Below are 23,549 nucleotides of genomic sequence, written 5' to 3' on the forward strand. Positions count from 1 at the left end.
GCCCTCATGCTGGTGTGGGGACATGAGGGGACTTGCAGAGAGTCATGGCTTGGTCATGGAGGGGTTCCCTGTGCTGACAGAGTCCCCTCCTCTCACCTCTTATGGGACCTTACTGTGGTGCCTGTGGGATACAGCAGAAAGCTCAAAGCCCAGCACACATGGATAGAGGGGTTCCTCCATCAGAGCAGGGCACCAACCCCAGGACCCCCTGTGGGCTAGGACTGGAAGTGGGATCCCGAGGGAGGTGGCATCGCCTGGCCCCTGTCATGGGCAGTTTTCCCCCCCTTGCTGCAATCGGTCTCCAGTCAGAGCTCCCCATGTGCAGGGGAGAATCAAAGGCTCCTGTGTGACCCGAGGGTTGGGGCTGCGCTGCCATCAGAGGTGGTCTGCAGCTGCGTGGGCAAATTGGATGTCACCCCTGGAACGCGTGAGGGTCACCAGATACCAGTATTGATGTGAACAGATCTGCCCATTCGTTAGCAGAGACCATGCAGTTCCATGGGGAAGCTGGGTATAAAACACATAAACGGGAAAAGCACTTCCAATCAGAACAGACAGGAGCATCTTTCCCTGTGTCTGTATCCCCTTCCCTTCCTTTTCTCACCCCCATTCTCTCTGTTTCACAGGACTGGCTGACAAAATTTGGGTATCTGCCCCCTCCGGATCCAGTCACAGGACGACTGCAGACGCAGGAGGAGCTCACCAAGGCCATCACTGCCATGCAGAGGTTTGGAGGGCTCGAGGCGACAGGGGTCCTAGGTCAGTGGCTCTTGGTCCTTCCTCTCTTTGATGTAGAGGGATGCAGGGACAGCTCCTTGCAGGTGTGGACAAGGAGACTTGGCACTGAGTTGTGGAGTAGCATCATCTCCAGGAGAAGCTCACGCGGGTGTAACATACGGCCCAGTTTGCTGCTGTAAGAGTAATTACATGGCTCAGGTGCTTTGTTGCCTTGTGCTTTCAAGAACCTGAGGCAAGCAATTATTTCACCAGACCCACACACCCTGGGGATCCCATTGTGCTAAAAATAGCTCTTGGTGTGTTGAAAGATAACAAAGACAGAGAAACTAAGGCTGATAGGGTGTCCTGTTCAAAGCCTTCACTGCAGCATCAAATGGAATTCAACAAAAGTCCTGATTAAGCCTCCCAATTTGTATATATAGATATTCTGGTTTCTTTGCTGCTGGGGCACAGCGCAGGGGAGGGAGGAAGACGCTGTTGCATCACCCCAGCCCTGCTCACTCCTGCCCATGATATGCAGAGCCATGAAGTGCCTGCAGAGCTGGCAGGGGTCTCCTTGACTCCCTGGGCACCCCCCCATCTCCTGTGGCCAGATAAGAGCCCATCACCAGCTCCACCAGCCAGCAGGGACAAGGCAATGAGTGCTTCTGCCTGATGTGGTGGCTGGAAGGGAGCAGCCCAAGGCCAGCATCAAGCAACACAAGTTCCCCAGCTGGCTGAGGTCACTCCTATCAATGTCCTCATTGAGGGGAGGAGAAAGCCAGCATTATCCCGGCCATCAGAAGCGTGCCTGTTTGCTCTCCTTGCATCCCTGACACACGGCTGTGACCCCTTGCTGGGGGCCAGCTTGCTTCCGCTGCTTGGAACAGGATTAAGGGGAAGTTCCAGTTAGAGGGGCTGCTGCCCATCCATCAATCCCAACACCCCACCAGCCCTCCACCGGTCCCCCAGAGCAGCTGCCACTTCACAGACACTGTCTGCATCCCATCAATGGGGCTTTCCCTCTGCTCTTAACTGAGCATGTGAAGTTATTTCTCTTCCGCCTCATCACAAGCTGCAGCAGGCCCGGGAGCAAGGATGGCTTTACAGATGCATTTGCATTTTCGTTTTTGGAAGGGGTGTTTGGAACAGGCCTGAGGGGCTGCCCTGGGCAGGTCATGGATGTGGTTTGTGTCTGAAAACAGTGTTAAAGGGGTAAAGCCAGTGCAGAGAATGGGTGAATGCAACAACTCATCTGTTTCAGCAGTTGAGAATAGGGGCTTTAAGCTTTCACTCAGTTATAAAAATGAACAAGAAGGAATATGAGCTCCTAGCTGAATAGAGAGACAGGTTATTTACATGTGAATGTGTCTCTGCTTTGCCAGAGGACTAATGGGAAATTCAGCAAGAGAGGACAAAACAGAGTAATTTAAAAAGTATTTTCTTAACTATAATCAGATCCAGCCATAGGTGGTTTCCACACGAGTTTCTGAGATCTGTGAAGTGTCACAAGAGAGAACTTGCTGTGTTTTCTCCTGAAATCACTAACTATCCATTGACACTAATGGTAGAGCCAGTGCCGAACCCCCAGCCACGGGTGTCACCTCCTGGCAGCCCCAGTTGGTGGGCGCATGAAGGAACGGGCTTTCAGCAGGAATCACTGCTGGTGGTGGGTGCACAGTGGCACGGAGGGGGCTCAGTGCCCCACGGTGTCACCACAAGTGACGCTGGAGCCCGTGCTGTGCCCCAGTAGGCTCTTGGGCACCGCCTTTTGCTCTGCTGCTGAATCCTTAGCACTTCACTTCCCATCTCGCTATAGGACTTAATAACGCACCATTCCTTTGAGTTTATGGGTTTTTCCTCACCCTAGATGAAGCCACGCTGGAGCTGATGAAGACCCCTCGCTGCTCTCTGCCCGACCTCGCCACCGCTGAGACCAGGAGGAAGCGATTTGTGCAGGCTGTCACCAAGTGGAGCAAAAGGAACTTGTCTTGGAGGTAGGAATTCAGCTTCCCCCACTGAAATCTTGCAGCAAAGGGCTGATTCCTCACAGACCTGGCTAAACACAGCTTTGTGATGAGTTTCAAGGTGATGTGTTAAAACATGTGCTCCCAGGACCCCACTGACTATTTAGTTGAACTCTTTTCCTGCTGGTCCCAGCCTTGGGATGACTCAGATCCGCCTGACTGCTGGCTGGGAATGGTGCAGCTTTGGCTCATGTGTTAGCTAGAAGCTTTTTGCTGCATTGCAATGGTTAGAGCATCATTTCTCTTGAGCTCATTGGGACTTTGCAGTTTCTCAAGCAGCTGCCACAGACTTGGCTCAGCACAGACGAAGGAGCATTTGCTAGGTAATAGAGTCACTTTCTTTCTCCTGGTCTTTGCCATGGGTGAGTATATTCACCTTGACATCAGGGAGCAGTGCATATGGGTTGCTCTGAACCTGTGCCATGCAGAAGTTCTGGTCCAGCTTCCAGAGACACTGCAGGTCAGGGCTGTCAAACAAGCTGATCCCTGTCCCACCAAGACCTGTGCTTTTTGGGACTCATTTCTCCTCCTTCAAAGCCCATGTGCTGCAGTGATTGTTCCTCCAAGAAAGATTGTCCCACCATAAGGTGCTCGTACTATCCTGGAAACACATGTGGATGCTATGGAGAAGTCTCCTTATTAATAATAAGCTTCTCTGATCCTGACATAGTCCCTAGGGTGAGTCTGCCTCCCACTGCAGTAACAAATCTCATCTTGGCTGTGGCTGTCGATACCTGTTGAACTGTGGCCTTACCAGGGATTTGGTCCATGTTGAACACATCCCTCTGAGACCTTATTTTCCTAAAAGATAAACATAATTCAGCTTCAGCAAGAAACAACTTTGGCTTCAGCTTCCTGTAATGCTGTTCCCCTCTTGAGCAGCCCCCTCTTGATGGGTAAGAGGAATAAACTTTGTATTCCAGAGGAGAAAATCCCTTCGGGTGAGACAAATCCTGGCACAACATCCTCAGTCCCAGGCTGGAGCAAAGCAGGGAAGGGAAATAGGGGCAGACTGTCCTGGTGGACAACATCGTTGCTGCAGCAAAGATGGCCATAAAAAGGGGTTTAGGTCTAAGACAGTTTTATATGTGACATAAAAAAATCCATCTCCTGACAAACTCATTTCTGCTTTTTATTCTTTGATCCTTTCCAAGATCTTGGCTTTTGTTCAACAAAGGGCTGTATTTTATAACTGGAGGTTGTATAAGCCAATAGAAGGCTATATCATTATAGAAACTCCAACATAGTGTTTATTTACACCCAGCACTTGAGATTAAAACAGCTTTTTTGAAAGTGTTGTGAAAATCCACCAATAGAGACATTAAGTTTTACCTTTTACACATTGGTGAAAGGTTTTAAGAGAAGAAAACCAAACCATGCATTTAAAAATTAAAGAAAAACCTGAACAATTGCAAGGCTGGAATAAACATGCGAGCAAAGCTGAGCTATACAAAAGGATGGTCTCAAGATAGGTGTCCGCACTGATGGAGAAGGCAGTGTTTAGCAATATAGGCATATAGGTTGCTCAGGTTTCTTCTTCTTCCCCTTGAGTACAGCCAGCCTGTGGGACTGGATCGCTCAGGGAGCAGAACAGTAGAGGTTGCATCCTGCACAGCCCGCAGTACAGCATCCTGGTACAGCATCAGGCACACACGGTCTCCTGTGCCTCATCTCCACGGGAAGTTTCCAGGATATTACAGCATATAAATCTTCTTTTCACGGGATTTTATTGTTATGTTTTCTGCGTTGTATGTAGGTACTCAGGTCCTTGGTAGGCTGACAGGCAGCAGTGGGATAGAGCTGGGATGCAGGAGGAGCGTGCTGTGGATGCCCTCTGCTGGCATCAGCGCCCGGAGCTGCCCGCAGCGAGTTCCTCCTCGCGTTTGCAGCCTGGTTTTCCTTTTGCTCCTTTTCCTTTAGTGCCTCTGGTTATGCCCCACAGGAGGGGAGCTCACAGCCGGCATCTCCTCCCCGGCACTCACCATCTCCTTGCAGCCATCAGGAATGCAGTGTCAGGGCCATGCCCCCTCTCTGCATGGTTCAAACTCCCTGGGGCAGGGGGAAGCGCTGAAGCTTTCTACATTTCCCATTTCCTCTCTTGATGAAATCTCAGCCTGGTGCCAAACGGAGCTGACTTCCATCCACTTTTACTGAAGGACAAGTCCTTGGTGCTACTTCATCAAAGCTTCAGTCTTTGGAACTGCGATGCTCAGAGCACGGGGTGCCAGAGCTGGAGCAAACACAGGCGGCAGGGGAGCAGTGGTGTCTGTCAGTCACTGCCCACCATGGCTGTGAGCATCCTGAGCCCACCCGCACTGGAGGTGTGCCACTGCCTGAGCCAAGATGTGGATTTACTGAGGTGTGGAGGGGTGGCAGTTACCACTGGGTAAAGGTGTGCAGCCAGCGCAAGACGTGGTACCCGTGTACCATGGTCCAGCAGCATCCCTGGAGCAGCCGCTGCTCTCACAGACTGAGAAACTGGCTCAGAAGTCTGATTTCACCCACCTCTTCTCTGCAGGATTGAATGGGTACCAATACTCCTGGATGCAGGGAGCTGTCTACCACTACATACATGTTAAAGGATAGGAGAAGGATTATCAATCCAAAATATTCAGTGATTTTTGCAATGTGATGGGTGGGGTAATGGAGGGCGCAAACATCCCCTCTTCTTTCCTCTTGTGGCACTGCGGTAGCACCAGGGCAGGACTGCTGTGCCATGGATGGCTCTGGACAGCTGGGAAAGCACCTTTGGCAAGGCAGCGAGCATCCACCTTTTCAGCTGTCCCCTCTTCTCTCCCCAGCCCAGATCAATCTGGGTTTATCAGGCAATCCTGCTGTGTTTGATAGTTATTACCATTTATTTTATATGTCTGTGGTTTCAGGGCTGCAGAAGGTAAAGGAGCTCATTCATTAACTGCAATTGATTTCTCATACATCTAACCTCATCCCAACACTCTTCCACTTCTGTCTTTGGGAGGACAAGACTCAAAAAGGAACCCAGAAATCAAAATAAGCATTGCTGTGGGTGCCCCTCAATAGCGAACAGGGACAGATCAGCCATCTCTGGCCTCTGCTTATTAACCAGCTTGGACCCAAATGCTCTTTGGGATGGGACAAGCAAAGGGGGGACTCAGGGGGTATGTGAAGGGCTGGCAGCAGCTGGGTGAAAGTCAGCTTTCATTTGTCTGTGTGGCGGTGCTGCTGCCTGGGTGAGCTCTAAAAGCAGAGCAGAGATGCTCTTCTTGGCATCTATTTGTGTCACTTACATCCATGTACTGCTCAGCTGTGTCAAGCAGCGCGGCTGATGTTGCCTAGCGCAGCTCCATCTGTGATGGGGACAGATGCTCCTCAGGGTGTCCCAGCTTGTGGCTTTGCAGAGGAATGTGACTGACCCCACAGCGCAGGGCAGTGTTGGTGGGGTGGATGGAGGGGGCTGAGCAGCCCAGTCCTCATCAGCTTCCCGGTGGCTTCGCAGGGACCATCTGGAGGAGAGAGCTTTCCCTTCAATTACTCACATCAGGCTTTTGCCTGAGATTGGAGCTCTGTAAGAGGAGTCTCAGGAGGGATTGACATCCAAGAAGGAGTGCTGCTCTCTGCTGGGTACCTAAGCACCATTTACTACAAATAATAATAATAATCAAGGTAGGAAGAAGCTTATTTAGTCCCATCTGCATCTGCATGATGTTAGAAACGTGCTTCCTTCAGTGGAACTGGGTAAGGCAACGGTGACGAACATCCTATCGCAATAATAGTCTTCTCCCAATCTCATTGAAAACAACTAGCAGAGCTCCAGCAATCAAATCAGATGCTGAACTGAAAAACCCTGATGGGATTTTCTTGACAAATAACAGTGGGAATGAATAAAGGATGGGGGGGTTTCATTTACACCTGCAGCATGTTAACAGAATGAGGGACAGCTCAGAGGTGCAGGACCTTTTAAAAGAAGCAAAATAAGTATTGATGCTGTTTCTGCCTTCATCTAACATTTCTAGAGCAGGGCTTGGGAAGAATGTTAATAATGTTTGTCTCTGTAGACCAGGCTTTTCATCCACCATCCTTTTACAAGGGGGATCAGATTTCTTGTCTTCATTCTACAGCTGGAAAGAGAGGTAAAGGAAAGGAAAAGAAAGGAGAGGAAAAAGGAGCTCATAATGTTTCTGAATCTGAGCCCATGCCCTAGGCACCAAGATCTTGGAGACAGGTCACAATTCCTGGACTAAATATGCTGTGTTTTATACATATAATGCCTTGCTCAGTAGAGATTAAAGCAGTGAAGGGTTTACTTAAATCCAGACGAGTGCTTTGGAAGATGAAGACGCACAGTTAAAGAATATGTGGAAACCAGGTGGATGGGGGTTTTTTGTACTGTAGAGGTTTACACCAGCAACAGGCTCTTCTAGATATTAAAAATTACCTGAAAATCGTCTTTTCTAATCGCATGCTCGTACTGTTTGTAACTGTTTGTGCTGTCTTCTTTAGAAATGTGTTTTGTTTGAAGCCCTACAATTATCTACTAAACTAAAAGTAATTTACTTTAGTAGATAAGGTCTTTGTTTGCCCAGACTAGTTTAGGAGTAGCGGAGCCATAGATGAGTGATTTCTGTTCATCTGGCTGTGTGTGTTTTGCCTGGTTCTCCTTTCTCATTCTCAGTCTCTAGGATGGGGATCCCAAGCTCCTCGGAGAAACTGTTAGTGAGGTTTTTGCTTGTTCTCATGAATCCCTGTTTGCTCTGTCCTGGATTTAACCCTCACTGCTTTTGCCCAGATCAGGAGGTGGTACCACTTTGGGCTGCGTGTCTCTGAGGGCATGGGGTAAATGCAAATATCTGTGAAAGGAAGAGCATCCAACCTCAGCCAGCGAGTGGTTCCTACTCTGATCCATGCTCCCAAATCGCTGCTCGTAGGAAGAGCTTGAGTGACGTGATATCCCTTTCTGACACCTGTAATTACCTCTAGAGGTTTAGTCGGGTCATTACATCACATTGGTGCTGGGGAGTGGTGTAATACTGAGCGATGCTCTCCCAGCTGTATTATGCAGGAGGGCAAGTGAGGTGATCATAATTGTTGCTTCAGCCTTTAAAAATCTGTCAAGCCATGAATATTTCATGATCGCTTTGGTTGGCGTGCTGGTACACAAGAAATAAAATATCTGTTATTACTGGGGCAGAGCTGGTCAGGAATTTTCCAGCAGAATTGGGTTTTGTCAATCATTACTCAGTCAACAGTGCATTATCCTGGACTGTGTTTATTTTAGTCAAAATTGTCACTGAAAGATTATCTAAGCATACTCTTTCAGAAGCCAAGGTGCCTTGTTGCATCTTTGTCTTTTTCATCTCCTCTATTAAACCAACAATATTAGGAATTCTTTCTCAAGGCTTGGTTATATGGGAAATGCTGACATTCTCTCACTGCAGCTCAGACCAAAAGGGAGGTTTGAATCCTGCAGCTGCAGGGCAAACACCAGCACAAAGCTCATCCTACCTGGCTTCTCTGCCAGGGCAAGGCAGAGCGGGAGACCAGGGGATGCAGTCCTGCTGCAGGGAGACTATAAAAGCCCTGTGATGTGTGCAGCAGTGTCGTAAGCCCCTGCTCATCAAATGCTTTTTCTACCAAGAAGCAAGGCAAGAGCTCCTCAACCGCAGTGCTCCATCAGATAGGCTGTCTCCTGCAGGCAATAGGCTGGAGGCATTTGAAATGAGATTTCCATCAAATGAATCCTTTTCTCTTCCTCTTTGCTATGGATTGCAGGCTCGGGCATTGCTGGCGCTTACTGCCTTCAAGGTATATTTTATACCTCCAGCAGACATGCTGAGAAATATACAGAGGCAGCAAATCCTTACTGGATTTCTGTGTGCATGTAATAAGAATGGGCAATGACCTGCTGTTTGTTGCAGGAAAACTCATCGGTCCGTGTGGTGCAAAGGCTTCAGAAGTCGGTAATCTTTGCATATTTGGGTTGCACTTGGAATGAATAAGTGAGGAGAAAACAATTGTCAATAGGTCTGAAAGAGAGCTTGGGAAAAAAGTGGGCAAGTTCTGGAAAGGAATTCATGGTATTGGCATTTCCCAGGCTGGGCAACGGTTGTATTCCTGGGTGTTAACAGCAAAGTGTGGTTCTGAGGCTGACTGACACCTGGTACAGCAGGATCAGGAGGTACTGGGATTCAAACCCTGGTTGTGTTTCACATGTGTGGGACAAGACTGGCTCGGAACTTCCAGAGGACCCAAACTCAGCCTCTGAAATCCTCATAGCTCCGGAACCAACGTGACTCAGAGACTTAAAGATACATCTGTAAAGGGTGTGAGGGCACTTTGGAGGAGTGCTAAGGGCTCTGGAGGCCTCACTGAGGCTCTGTGAAGCACCAACTACCCACAGAGCCCTTCCAGGTGGTCCTCAGAGATGTTTCATGTTTCTGACCCATCCTCTTCTTTACCCTCCCTATTTCAGAGTTCGCACCTTCCCAAAAGAGTCCCAGCTGGGCCACGACACCGTCCGAGCCCTGATGTACTATGCCCTGAAGGTCTGGAGTGACATTACCCCGCTGAATTTCCATGAAGTGGCCGGTAACAATGCTGACATCCAGATAGACTTCTCCAAGGCAGATCACAATGACGGTTACCCCTTTGACGGGCCTGGCGGGACAGTGGCACACGCTTTCTTCCCCGGAGACCATCACACGGCAGGAGACACTCATTTTGATGATGATGAGTATTGGACCTTCCGATCATCAGGTAGGGCAGGGTGGGATTGCTGCAGACAAACGCAAGGGCTCCCTGTTTCCTCCTTCTGCTCCGCTGCTTAGAGTGGTGTGGCCTTTGCTGTGCCTACACCTTCAGCTTGGGGATTCCAGCACCGTACTCTGGTTCCTCCTGAATGAAACAAGAGGGAAACCAGCCTTGCTAGTGAAACAACAGTAGTTAGCATTGAGGACCTTCTGTGTTGCTGGAAGCCTCAATGACATCTCCATGTTTCTCCCTACCACATAGGCAGTTGCAGAACTCCCGAGTCCCCATCTCTTATGGGACCTGGACAGTTAAAGGTTGGACAGTTAAGGGCTGTTGGAGCTCTTGGAAGAAGATTGCATTGTCTGATTTTAGTGTCTTTTGGGTGGCTTCACTGCCACGTATCCTGGTTTCCTATTTTCAAAGCGTATTTATAAGCTGGCCTGCCTGGAAAGTGCTCTGTGGTCTTCAGGGAAAAAGCCTGCTGTGAACACTAGTTTTTTCCTGCCATCTCATGTCCATGACCTGACATCAGGGTGGTTACAAGCTAGTTTTATTCCTTTTTCTCCTTTTATTCCATCTCATACGGCTGGAGCAAAGCTTTAATAAGCAGAGTGAGTTCAGAAGCAAGAGCTCCTCAGCTCTGCAAGCCATCTGTGGGGATCAGGTCCCCAGCCTTAGTGTCAGGCGTGTTTTGACAGAATAGATCCTCTGCAGTCACCAGCTGCTAATTTTCTTGTCATGCCGCCTCCTCCGCCAGCCTCCCCATGGGCTGCTGCTGCCTCAGCTTATTGATTTCGTTTAGACCTAATTGTTGTATTTCCTGAAGCCAGAGAACACCTTCTTCCTCCCCACCCCTGTGCTCTCCCTGCCCTGCTGAGTGCTCGTGGGCAGGAGCGTCAGCCAGATGCGCTGGAGGAGGTCTGAGGTTAAGGGTAAAGGTCTGGACAGGCTGATGCTTGGTTCATGCTGCTGCGTCTGTTTATGGGGAAGGAAAAAAGCAGCAGCTCTGCTGTGCAGACACCCAGGGAGGAGGCAAGGGCTGAGGTCTGGGGGCTCACTGGGGTGGATGTGTTACGTGATGAAGCAAGGAGTGGTGCTCCTTTTGTAGCTGCTGTAGAAGAGGATCTCATGGAGGAGCAAGCTCAGGGCAATGGGCCACACAGGGAGGATCCCACCAAGCACCACAGGGGGATGAGGCTGACAGCAAGAAAGCTGCCCTCTATTTTGAAGGTCTTGGAGCTACCCGAGCTTCATCTTTTATTTATTTTGTTCTCCCTTGTGACTCAAAAATAACAACTTGGAGGTGATATAAAAATATCCCCAAGGTTGTCAGTTTGGCATTAAAATGTCAGAAAGCATATGTCTTGTTCTCCCCTAGTGCCGGGGAAACCAGCACAGGTTATAAAATCCTGGCTGTTTACAGACATATAAATAATAGTCATTATGGAAAAAGCAGAATTCAGCAAAAATATCCCTCTTCAACACCCCAAACCCGGTGGGGAGTGCTAAGGACAGTGCAGGATCAGCCATGCCTGCTCCTGTGTGATGTCTCCTTTGGTCCTGATCACGGCTTATGGAACATGGGACTCCCCTGAGCTCTGCCAACCTTTCCAACCTCCCTGCCTGTTTATTACAATACTTGCAATCACAGTCTTTGTAAGAGCTGTACTTAAAATCACTGCTGCCCTCTGGTATTGCTTTGCAGGGCATTGCTGTGCGGCAAGGAGCAGCAATTGGATGGATGCTCGGCTCAGCTGGGTGGTGGGAATGCACTGGGCAGGATGAGTCCCATACAGCTCCTGGAAGCAGTTCTTCCTGTGCTTTAGCAGCACTGGTGTAGGTTTGGAAGTGGACATTAACCCCCTGCTCTGAGTGTCTGAGGCTCTGAGAGTATGGGATGGGTCTGTGCATGCAGTGTGAGGCACTAGGGGTTGGACTGCAGATAAGAAAGTTTGATGGAAAAGAACAGAGAAACCCTAGACTGAGAGGGAAAAACTCGTCAGGGGAGGTATCAATGTCCGGTAAATTCCCCTGGTGCCCAGTGTGGTGTGTGAGCATCCAAGTGATGCTCCTAAGGGAGCAGACCCTGGAGCTGCAGCCTCACCAGCACATGGTGTGGAAGGGGAGGACTCCTCCAAAACCACGCCTGTTGTGGTTGCCTTCCCCTCCTGCCATGTCCTGTCGGGACAGCAGAGATGAGCAGGGTTGGTGTGTGCCGAGCGGGTGAACAGCTCTGTGTGTGCATGCAGGAAGGCATTTGCTGTGGATTTGGCTGGCATTGTGAGGCAGGGAAAGCCCGGCAGAGCACCATGGGCACTGCTGGGCACTCACTGCTTACTTGGCACACTATCACAGGCTTTGAAGAGCTTCTGGCTACCGGCTGCAGCAATGTGGCATTGTGAAGATCTCGAGGACTGTGCTGGCAGTGCTGCAGGGTGAGATATGAGAGGAGGCTGCTCTGGCCCGGCCCCTGCAGTGCTGGTTGGTGGGGATGACGGATGGTTGTGCTGAGGTCGCTGTCTCAGACACTGGTCCAGCTCTTTCTCAGGTGCCATCAGTGACCTGGGAGTAGGAGGGGTGACCCCTTATGTGTGTGGGGCTGAGGACTCACACGGTGGGCTGATGTCTGCCTTGCTTTCCGTTCTCATACGATACTCTTCAGTCCCCTTTTTCCAACTGGAGAAATGTCTTTTCCAAACTTCACCTATCCAAAGCTTTTCTTTCCAGTTTATCCAACATCTACCTACACTTTCTCTTACAGCCCACCCAAATCCCCAAAATACAACCAGCATCTAGTGACTTCTATATCAATTTTGTCTTTATTTCCAGATGATCATGGGATGGACCTGTTTGCTGTAGCTGTCCATGAGTTTGGCCATGCCATTGGCTTGACTCACATCTCTGCCATAGAGTCTATCATGAGACCCTACTACCAAGGTCCAGTGGGGGATCCTCTCAAGTATGACCTACCTTATGAGGACAAAGTCCGAATCTGGCAACTTTATGGTAAATTTGTGTCCCTCGCCTATCAATGGCCCATTTCTGCCATGGGGCACACTGCAAGAGCTGTTTTGTGGGGTGAGTGGAGCTGGTGCGAGGATGCGTTCCCCACTACTTCTTCTTTGTCTTTACGCATAGGAGTCAGGGAATCGGTGTCCCCCACAGCCAAGCCTGATGTAAGCAAAACTGATGACCACCCCGTCCTGCCAGAGCTGCCAGAGAACCGCTCCACTGTCCCGTAAGTCAAGTTTGTCTCTTTCCTGCAGAGGACATGTAGTAGTGAAGCTCCATTTAGTGAAGCCTGCTCACTATGGCTCCAGTATTTCCCTCTGGACCTCTTGCCACCTGGAAAACACACACACAGAGTGCTCGTTCTTTCTCACATCTGGTTGTCCCCTCCATACACTATCGCTTTTTCCAAGCAGCATGTGGCCAGCCAGCCCACAATTGGAGGGTTAACATCAAGAACAAGTAACAGTTGCTGTTTATCTCTTAAGTAATTCTTATCATTCAAGGCATGTCCAGAAATTCTGTAGCATCTTGCAGTGCTTTGCTTTTCCCTGAGACTCAACGTTTTACTCGTGTTAATGGAAATCTGCCCTCATCACCCTCAGGTAAACTCCTCCTTGCTGAAACTTTAATCAGTTCCTCTGCAGTATCCTGGATTGTGCAAGCATAACTTACTAAATCTCTCCACGGTGAGCAACTCCCTAATGTACCTGTGGGGGTGAATATTGGAACAAGTGGGCCGATAGCCTGCCTCCAACGCAGGTTTGCATTGGCAAGGGACTGCTTATGCTGAGTGCCATCAAGCAACCAGCGTGCCCTCATTAAGGGATGTTCTAGATCTACTTCATTAATAAACGTTGGAGTTACCACATTGTTTTACTGCCAGGGCAGCAGGACAGTAAAGAGAAGAAGGGTCACTGAGCAAAAAGGCAGGAGTTCATGGCCACACATATGTTTGCCAGATACCAGGAGTGACCCAAGTGAGAGCAGCAGAGATGGAGCAGGTCACCTTCACCTCCTGGTCTGCCCCATCTGGGGTGAGACCTTCAGGAACTCATTTAATCTCTCTGTGTCTCAACGACCCATCTGCAAAGAGAGGATCACAGCACTGAAGCGTGAACACCCAGATTGGCCCTAAAGTAATTGAACCAAGAACAATTCAATCTTGGAAAATGTATCCCTGTGCTGCAGTTGCTTTGCTCACCTCAGCACCTTTTTCATCTCATTTTGCCCAGCTTAGTGTGATGCCCACAGTACAGAGGTGCTGAGAACCTGCTCATGGTGAAGGTGTCCCAGCTGCCAGGGGCTGAAGAAAGGCTATGAGGGCCCCAAGGGACCCTTTTCCTTGAACGTGCTGAATGCTGTTAGTTATCTTTCTTCCTGGGTAGTGTCTAACAGAGTTTGTCCACAAGGCTCTGTGTGGCTGTTTGGACCTAGAAACATGAGAGCATTTCTCCCTGCTGCTGTAGGAGACTGTCATCTCACACCACTAACAGGAGGAGCAGGAAACTTGTTCATGCCAACTGCTTCTTCCTGCCCAGCGTGTGACTGGGAGGGTGGATGGGGTTCACCTCCATGTCTGTTGCTTTGTGGCTGAAAAAGGTTGTGAAGCTGGTGCTGGCAGCCCAGCACAACTCTTCTATCAGCAAATTAGATTTATGACTCCCTGTCACTCACAGCAGCTTTTCTGTGCATGTTCCCAGCATTCTCTCCTTGTCCTCCATCAATCATCATCTCTTACATAGGCTTTGTGGCTCTTTCGATCCTTCATACTCTGTGCCTTCCACATCCACCTTGTTAAAAGCAGCTCAGTACCTTGCTGTGACTTGCCAGGTGGCATTCACTGAGTATCCCATGGCACCATCACTCCTCTGTGTCCCTCTGTTTTGGCTCAGCTACTTTCTGCTTTGTAGCTCTGTCACCTCTCATTGGCATTTCAGACATTGGAGCAGTAATGTCCTCAGCTGCTGGAGCAAGATGCTGCTTGGCTCTTATCCACTGTGTGTCCTGCTGCCTGGTGCAGCTGGTCAAGCCATGCTGTGCCACCAGGGAGCAGGAAGCCAGCTCAGCCTTCACCAGTCCCTCTAGCTGGTAGATGTAGAATGTGTCCATGCTTGACTCCCACTGATGGTCTCTGGTGTCTCAGGAAGCATCTGCCACAAAGCTGTCTTCAGGCTGAGGGTTGCCCAAGCTCGCCTTGGCAATCCCTGTGCGCATGGCTGGGTTTGGCCATGAGCAATGACAGATGGATGCAGCCTGTAGTCTGCTGCCTGGGAGATGTGGTCCATGGGATGGGAGGCATCAGGGAGGAGGCAGCCCCTCATCACCCATCTGGGCCATGCTCACCTGGGTTTCTCTCCACAGGATCAGGCGGGATGTGCCCAACAGATGCAACACTCACTTTGATGCAGTGGCACAGATCCGGGGAGAGGCTTTCTTCTTCAAAGGTAAGCACACGCTGTGATCTTTGCCCATATCACCCTGCGGTGGCATTGCTGTGGTGGCACACACTGCAGAGACAAGTGTCAGACAGGCTGGAGTGGGTGATAAGGATGAGCTTGCTCTGGGTATGCAGGCTGTGGGGCCAGCAGATCCAGGGAAGTGTCTCATATACCACTGATTGCTTCTGGTTCAAATCAAAGGGCTTAAACCTTTAATCTGCCCACTGAGGCTGACGACGGGTGATAAGGAAATGTTAATGTCAATGCAAATCAATGCAAATCCTGCCTCTGGTGCAGAAGGAAACCACCCGGCTTGTGCCCTGTCTGTCACAGCACAGCAGAGGCTCATGACTGGGGACATGTAATGGCATTACCGGGGAACCGTCAGAGATCACAGCTAAATGGGCACTGTGAGGGAGAAGGAGGAGAAGGGATGTGGTAGAGGTATCCAGAAGACTGAGCAGTAAATTGAGCATTTCTTCTATTCAAAAAGGAGAAAGCCAGGGAAACTTAAACACAATTTATTTTAAAGTTATAAAAATGAATGCTCTTTACCCCAGACCATAATTAACCTGTGGGATCTGTGGCCACAACTCAGTGGCACAAGTAGGCTGGGTTCTGGCAGGTGGTTAGGAAGGATAGACCATTGGGAGCGCTGGGCCTGGCCAAGTCACTGCAGTGTGATGCCCACAAGGGATGTATGTCCTCACACCAGGGCAGGTGTGTGTCCATGTACCATGTCCTGGGGTTTAATGCTTCCCTCTGAAGTGGCTGGTAACAGCCCAGCATGTACCGTGCCACACTCTGATCCATCATACTGCACAGCGCAGTGAAGAACTAGAATCTCATGTATGCACTTTCAAAGTCAAAATCTGGGTAGAATCAAGGATGAGCAGAGCAACAACAGCCCTCCACTGCTTTTTTCCATGGATACCTCCAACTTTCATCCCTCCCACACTTCACCTTCCCTAACGCTGCTTGCTAAGCATCACCCAAAGACAACATGCATGTGATTGCAGAGCCGTCTGGTTCCATGTCAGCAAACACTTGTGTGTCCCTGGGGTACCCGGCTGTTGACAAGGATCCCATCAGTGCCTTCTCAGCTGTACAGAGCACAGGGAGGCTGGAGCTTATTTTGCCATCTTTCCAAAATGGAAAAATGCCCACTAGGCACTTCTCTCCATCCCTGGGCACTGTTTGACAACCCCAAAGCCATCCAGCAGGGAAGCAGAAGCATCTTCCCCAAGGATCAAGAGCAGTGTCCTGGCGCATATAACCCATCTGGGTATTACACTGTGAGTCTCGTGTTGCAGGCAAGAACAGCAAAAGGGCTCTGGGTAATTCAGTGTCTGTGCCCTTGGGGGAGCATAATAGGGAGGCTGTTCCCCTGTGGCATTTGCTGAGATGCCAGCTCCAAAAAGCCACAGTGAGGAAGGGAAAATAAGAGACAAGAACTGGTGTTCGGGATAAATGGCTGTCTCTGTTTGAGAGGGGGAAAAAACAGATAAGAAGTAGAGAGAAATCCATCTCGGTGTCTATTTTTGGATATATTTATTGTGGGCCAAAACGCAAATGCAAAGAGCACAGTGTCAGTGGGTGTCAGCTGCACGACTGCACCCGGAGTCCAGCATCCTCCCTCAGAGCTCCCATCGCTGCCACCAAACCATCCGGGGCACCAAGGAGCAGGGATGTTGCCTCTGAGGCAGGATTTTAATGCCCCCCTCCAGTGAAGAGCTCCCTCCACCAAGGGACATCTTGTTTTGAGCTGGTCTGGATGGTTCCTTAGCTGGAGAGCAGCATCTCTCATCACGCAGGCAGTGGGACCAGAGTTCCCCAGGGCTCCCAGGCTTGTATTGAAGGAACAGTGGGTTGGAAATGCTGCTTGTTTTGATGTAGGTGCCGTGCTACAGACTCCTGAAGTTTTTAATACGACTTTGGCCTCTGTGTGTGTCTGCACAGTGTGTGCAGCAGTCTTGCCAGAGGCAGTCAAAGTCTAGAGAGCATCATATGCAGCTGGGATCAAAATCACTTGGTATTAAAGCGAGCAATTGCTTCATCCCTTCATCCGTATAAAATGAGACGCTTGGGACTGCAGGACTTCACACCTGGCTTTCATCCTGCTCCGTTTTCCAGCTCAGACAGTGGCTTTAAATCAAGTTTTTGAAACAAGCATGGGGTGGGGATTATTTTTTTTGTGTTATTATTATACTTCTGCATGCTAACGGCAGCAATTCCCCATGGCTCTGGCTTTGGCTGATGATCATCCAGCACTCTGGCAAGCAGCTTGGCTGTGACAAAGCATGAGCACAGGCAGACTGGGGCTGTTGCATTCCGAACTCCTTGCTACTTGCTTTATTTCTTTGCTGAGAGCTTATCGAAAAACCCAACCAGACCAACCACCAGCCCAAACCGTGCCTGACTTTGAGGGTAGATTTAAAGCTTGCTTGCTGCAGCTGCACACCTGCTGAGCCCACTGCTTGCAAGTGGTTGTAATATCAAGAGCACTGAGGCTTCCCTGCTTGTCTCAAAGGAGCTCAGGCCACGCCGAAGTTCAGTGTTTACTAAAGAAGGAATTATGTTGAGCTGTATTTCTTGTTCAAAAGTGAAGATCTGTCTTTGGTGCCTCGCTACTTAGAGATGCAGAGATCATCTTTATTTAAATACATGTGTTTCCATCGATATACAATGACCACCACATTTGAATCCTTTTTTCTTTTACATTCTTCAAAAGAATCTGTAATTACAGCAATTCCTACCACAAGTGAATGTATTATTCATTGGTGTGCTTTGGTCAGAGCAAATACGCAGACTGGAGCAGAAGAACAAGACTATGATATAAATCCTTATAATTAGAATAAAAGCTCCCTCTCTGCAGATGTTGAAGTGTTGAAGTTTCGCCTCCTGCATTATTAGGCTAAAATCCAATTTCCATAATATTTTAAAAGATGGTGTCACAATCTGCCAGCTCTGGAGGAAGGGCTGAGTGTCATGAATACAAATCTGAAGAGGCATCTTGGGTTTCTGTTGCCTATCCCCCGGTGGGAATCCACGCGAGAGCAGATGTAAATAACACGCAGTAATTTCTGACAGGCACTAACGAATGTGAGACAAAGTTGAGAGCTGCCTTTCGGACATGTTGCTCCAGCTCGAATCTCACTGCATGGAGCTCTCTGGGGAGAATGCAGCACAAGCGGTGTTGTACAAACTGAGGCTTTGAATCCCAGAGACACTGCAGAGAGTTGGGGTTTGGGTTGCCCCTAAAAATCCATAAGACCCCTCAGGAAATCCCACATAAGGCTCCTTCAACAGGAATAAGTTTGGCATCCTTCCCACAGAGAACCAGGCTGTTTCTTTTTCCATTACCCAGAACATTCCAGAAATACCCCAACCCAAACTGTTTTCAGGCTGGGGTAATGGTGCTGCAGGTGCTGGAAGTGTGTCTGCTTACACCACCAGTACATTCAGCCCTGTAGAAGCATCCTACATCCTACACCTCCAGATGGTACCAAACTCCTCAATTGTGCCTCCTTCTGCACCTCAACCCCTTCCAGTTTTATTCCTGTAGCTTCCTACCCCCTATAATTTCTTTCTCCCTTTCTTCATTAAAGAAAAACCCTCTGATATTTCCATGTTTTACCGTAACCTCATACACCTTTCTAAACATGAAAGCAGGGAGGGAGGAGATGAAAGGCTCCTCTCACCTTGCTCCAGTTCAACAGCACAGCTTCACACCACCAGCAGCGGGATAACCACTCCAGTGCAGTGTCCAGAGGGTTATTTTGATCTCCCAAAGGGGATTTCTTATAATGGCTGCCAGAAATAGAAAGCAGGAGCAGCTGCTGCTGGAAAGCAGGATGTGCCTCCAGTTCATAGCTCCCATCTCACGTGCTTTGCTTTCGGCTGCTGCCACGTGCCCAGCGCTCATCCCTGCCGGTGACAGTGGGTTGCAGTGTGGTTCAGTAATGTCCAGTCTGTCCCTCCAGGCAAGTACTTCTGGAGACTGACTCGCAATAAGCACTTGGTCTCCCTCCAGCCGGCTCAGATCCACCGTTTCTGGCGGGGCTTGCCTCTCAACCTGGACAGCCTGGACGCGGTCTATGAGAGAATCAGCGACCACAAGATCGTCTTCTTCAAAGGTGAGACCAAATGAAGGTAACACGTATGTCTCCTCAGTGTAGAGCCCAGTGCCAAGGTACTTTGGTAGCATTTTGACTTCTCCTGAAGGCAGGAGACACCAGCAGCAGCCATTGAGCATCTCCCAGGGCAGGTCTGAGACCTGTTGTCCATGAGCAAGGCCAGGAGAAACCAGCTCAGAGGGAGGGCAGGCAAAAGGTAGCAGCCATGCTCCCTAGAAAATGAGGGAAATGTCATTGAAGACAAAGTTCAGCCACACCTGACTGAACTCTCTGCTTTCCAAGAATGAAATAAAAGCAGGAATCACCCATGCACACACTCCACAGGCTGTAAGTTCCTTCTTTGGCCTCTTCTCCTTTAGTATTTGCTGCCGATAAGAGAAGCAGCAGCAGAGGAGACAAAAATGAAACCTGAAGAGCTTGGGTTTGCTGATTATATTTTTGTTACTTTTTCTTTCCCTTAAAATAAGTGGCATAATCCTCTCCTGTTATCCACAACTAACAAGTTTCTTTCTGAAGAGCTGGAGGAAAGAGATTAGCCCTTGGTTCCTATACAAACGTCCAAGTCCCCCACAAACCATCTGCCCATGCTGGTTCAATGTTACCCATGTGCTGAATGTCACCCAAGCCCCCAGCTCTTGTTTTGGACAGGTTGTGCGCGTGAAGAGCTAAACACATCCCAGCCTTCCATGCTCCCCAGCTGGAAACTGCTTTTGTCCCTGACCGTCATGCTCCAAGCATGGTGCAATTATCAGTTGCAGAAATGCTGAACCCAGCACTTCTAAAAGCAATAATTTGGTTTCGATTCCTGCAGCAATGCTAAAGGAATGGCTAATCCTGTGTGAGGCTCTGTGCTCGCAAAAGTGTTTCTAAGCCAAGCCAAAGCCCTTCTATGCACTGAGCATCACAGAGCAGCGCCAAGCGCTGCATCTTCCCAAGGGACAGCACGCAACAGGCTCTGCTGCACGTTTCCAGCTGCCTCGGGCAGTGCGCCCTGCTCTGCCTTTCCATTAATCCGGAGGGAATGGGGCCAGCTGGAGCATGGCAGCCCTTGCGCCTGGCACTAGACCCTCAGCCTGGTCTGCAGACCATAGCAGCACTCACTCACTTCCTTCCCTTCTCTCCGTGCTAGGGACAGACAGACCTCAGCAGCTCAGGTCCAGGGGCTGCTTGTGAGGCAGATTACAGCTGTGCCACAGCTGGAGGCTTGAAAGGCACAGCGCTGCGTGGTCACACATGATGTGTGACCATGCATAGGTTTGTCTGCCAAGCCCTGAAGATTAAACTCACGATTTTATTTCCAGCTATAAAATACTGTCTCACCCGCTCTCTCCAGTGTTGTTTCATTTGTCCCTGGCCACAAACCAAAGCACACAAATTACCCTGGCCTCTAAGGTCCTGCTGCTGATACATGGGCATGTATTTAAGTGCCTCTTCAGATTTCCTAGAAAACCAAGACAGGAAAAGACCTGGTCTTTAAAATAGGCTGTGTAATACCTAAAAGGTTCCTGAAGAGACACTATACAAACAGGACTGTCCCAGTGGTTAGAGGATTATGTAGGAATGAAGAGGTCTGGGTTCACTTTCTTGTTCTGCCACAGAGCAGGGGCCAGTCGTGCTGTGCTTCATTTTCATCAGGGGGAAAATAACCCATATTGACAGTTCTCTCCTGCCTAGGGTAGGGCTGGTGTGGGGTGCCTGTGTAGAACACCTAAAGAGCAATGAGCTGCTCAGATGGGATTTGTTGGCCCCTGTGTATCTCCCTTACATCCTTTAAAACCCATAGGTTCTTCAGCCTGGCTGGCTCTAAAAAGAGTGGTGATTTCTTTTCCAAAGTGGGACTATACTTTGCTTCTCAGGAGTCAAATAGTAGGCAGAAAGCACTCAATTTGCCTACTAAAGCTGCATGTAACTTCCTGTTTCCTGCAGCTGGATATCAGGCAGGGGCAGAAAACCAAATGCCACCACCTGCAGCCATTCAGGAGTGAAGGGGGTCTATGCCTGACACAAAAACAGGCAACTATCTATTCAAAGATCTCGATTCTGAACCATTCCCATCCTTAAATGCCAAGAGCTCAGTGCTGAGGATTGTCACGGCAACAGATAATGAAACATCAGCTCGTCTGTGGGGTAACGATGGTTTCAGCTGCGAACCTGATTTTGCTCTGTGCTTCTTTAACAGGAGACAGATACTGGGTCTTCAAAGACAATAACGTGGAGGAAGGGTACCCACGGCCCATTTCGGACTTTGGCCTTCCACTGGGAGGAATCGACGCTGCTTTCTCCTGGGCCCACAATGACAAGACTTACTTCTTTAAGGACAATCTTTACTGGCGTTACGACGACCACGAGCGGAGGATGGATCCTGGGTACCCTTCAGAGACCATGCCGTGGAAGGGAATACTAAGCCCTTTAGATGATGCCATGAGGTGGTCAGATGGTGAGTCCATATGCTGGTCCAGAAAACAACAAGAAATAAACAATCAGTGCTTCATTTGCGCTTGAGCTATAGCCCCTTCTGACATAAACTGCTAAGCCCCAGATGGGATGACAGTTCCTGGTGTCTGAAAGCTGAAGGGGAGGTAGGCTTCCAGCCAGAGCTCCCTGCATGCTCACTGAAAAGACTTTGTAATTTCAAGCAGACAACAGAAATATCTTGAGGGCCTAATAAATTGATTTCATTAAAAGAACACAGTTGATGTTGTTTTGCAGCAGTTTTTATCCTAATATGTGCTGATTTGCTCCTCACTGAATTCGTTGTCATTGAATTTTTAGCCTAATATATGAGGATGTGAACAGAAAGTATTTTTAAGGGAGATCTTTTCCCCAGTTACAACTTATTTTGCAGGGATGAGATTTCTCAGTGGTTTCCTCTCCTTGAAAAGACCACAAGTGGCCCCTGATGGCCACTGAGAGATATGTGTGGTGTGTGCAGCTGTGGATTTACTAGAGCTTTTACCCTGCATACCCTCATACCAGGGGGATGCAAGTGTTCTAGGACCCACCATAAAAGAGGAAATATCTCACCCATTTGTTTGGTGGCTCCTGGCTGGTGTGAGAAGCCCCAGCTGAGCACAGCATCATCTTTTTGAGCATCCCACCAGCAGCCACTGTGCTCTGCAGTGAGCGAGGGTATTGGCAACAAGCAGTAGTATTGCATATGCCTCTCAAACAGGGCTCAGCTCCGGTGGGAGTGCTCGTCATGCTCCACTTGGAAAGCGCCCATCACGCTCACCTTGCCTTTGGGCTTTGGTCTCTTTGCAGGTGCAAGTTACTTCTTCAGGGGCAAGGAGTACTGGAAAGTGCTGGACAGTGACCTGGAGGCACAGCCTGGTTACCCGCAGTCCATTGCCAGAGACTGGCTGGTGTGCAGCGACATGCAGTCCGACTCGCCCGAAGCGGCCGGGAGCACGAGGACTGGGGCACGCTCCAAGCCGGGGCAGCACGATGAGAGCCGCTCTGAGAATGGCTACGAGGTGTGCTCCTGCACCTCGGCATCCCCATCCCTCCGCGCGTGCCCTGTGCTCAGACTGGCAGCCAGCCTCCTGCTGACCAGCATATGGACAGCAACGCTGCTGCATCCAGCCCTATGACGTCTCATCCTGCACAGACAACACCATGGTGCTTCGGGGAGGGGAGGATGATATGATTCCGTGATGCTAACTGTTGCAAGAGATAAAACATTCCTAGGAACTTGCCAATGAAGGGTTTGAATTCTCCATGAGAAATGAACAGTGGTGTTTTGTTTTGGGTTTTTTTTTCTTCTTAATTTTAGTTTAAAGGTCTAATAACAGATTTTGAGTTCTGCACCTTCTTATTCCCCATGCAGTTGAAGAGGAGAGCAGCCTAATGTTGAATTTAGAATGTTCCATAGAGATGTGTTGCTTTGGATGTTAACACAGCAAAGGAGGGAGGGGAGAGCTACTGTGATTGAATGGGAACAGAGGAGATGCTGCTGAGACAGATGGCAACATCCTGGAGGAAAGGCAGCAAGGCCATAGGCGAGAGGTGGTAGTTATGCATCCTATTGGATGTACTAGCTAGGAAGAAACTTTGACTCCACTAAGATTAACTGCAAGGTGATAATTTAATGTCAAACCCATTGTGGTCACTGATGTCTCAGTAACCTGTATCAGTTTCTATGGGTCAGAAACACCTTTGCCTTTCAGAAGGCACTGCAGCTTATCTTTGTACCTGAGTCATTTGAATCTAGCAGTTTCTCTAATAAACCTTGGCTGCCTACACAGAGATCTCCCAGTCCTCTGCCAGACCAAGCCTGCCATCTGCAGTAAGTGCTGACTACTGAGGCTGCTCCCCAGCCTCACTCTGTGCAAGGAGCAACCTTGTGCAGCCAAATGGGATGCAATTACACCCATCACCTCTGCCTAATCCATGCACATGAACTGCTCTTGGAGCTCCTGTTTCAGGCTGGTTGATGTTTTGGGAGGGATCAAGATGTATTGCATTCATTTGTGACTCTGTCAACCTGGCTGCCC

The 23,549-nt window shown here is 49.4% G+C and overlaps 1 protein-coding gene across 1 annotated transcript in view; it reads left to right on the plus strand.

The window, feature by feature from the left end:
- MMP17 (matrix metallopeptidase 17) overlaps positions 1 to 22,646 on the plus strand; it is a gene marked incomplete at both ends in the record, with an annotated part of 60,676 nt that extends 38,030 nt beyond the window's left edge. The window contains 9 exons of the mRNA XM_080628814.1: positions 627 to 759; positions 2,588 to 2,714; positions 9,193 to 9,476; positions 12,300 to 12,476; positions 12,609 to 12,708; positions 14,844 to 14,926; positions 18,904 to 19,056; positions 21,236 to 21,493; positions 22,318 to 22,646. Coding sequence (XP_080484940.1) covers positions 627 to 759; positions 2,588 to 2,714; positions 9,193 to 9,476; positions 12,300 to 12,476; positions 12,609 to 12,708; positions 14,844 to 14,926; positions 18,904 to 19,056; positions 21,236 to 21,493; positions 22,318 to 22,646 — 1,644 coding nt within the window. The remainder of the gene's footprint in view (positions 1 to 626; positions 760 to 2,587; positions 2,715 to 9,192; positions 9,477 to 12,299; positions 12,477 to 12,608; positions 12,709 to 14,843; positions 14,927 to 18,903; positions 19,057 to 21,235; positions 21,494 to 22,317) is intronic.
- Between the last annotated feature and the right edge of the window lie 903 nt (positions 22,647 to 23,549).

The sequence above is a fragment of the Psittacula echo genome, assembly GCF_963264785.1.
Source record: "Psittacula echo genome assembly, chromosome: 13".
Lineage (NCBI taxonomy): Eukaryota > Metazoa > Chordata > Aves > Psittaciformes > Psittacidae > Psittacula > Psittacula echo.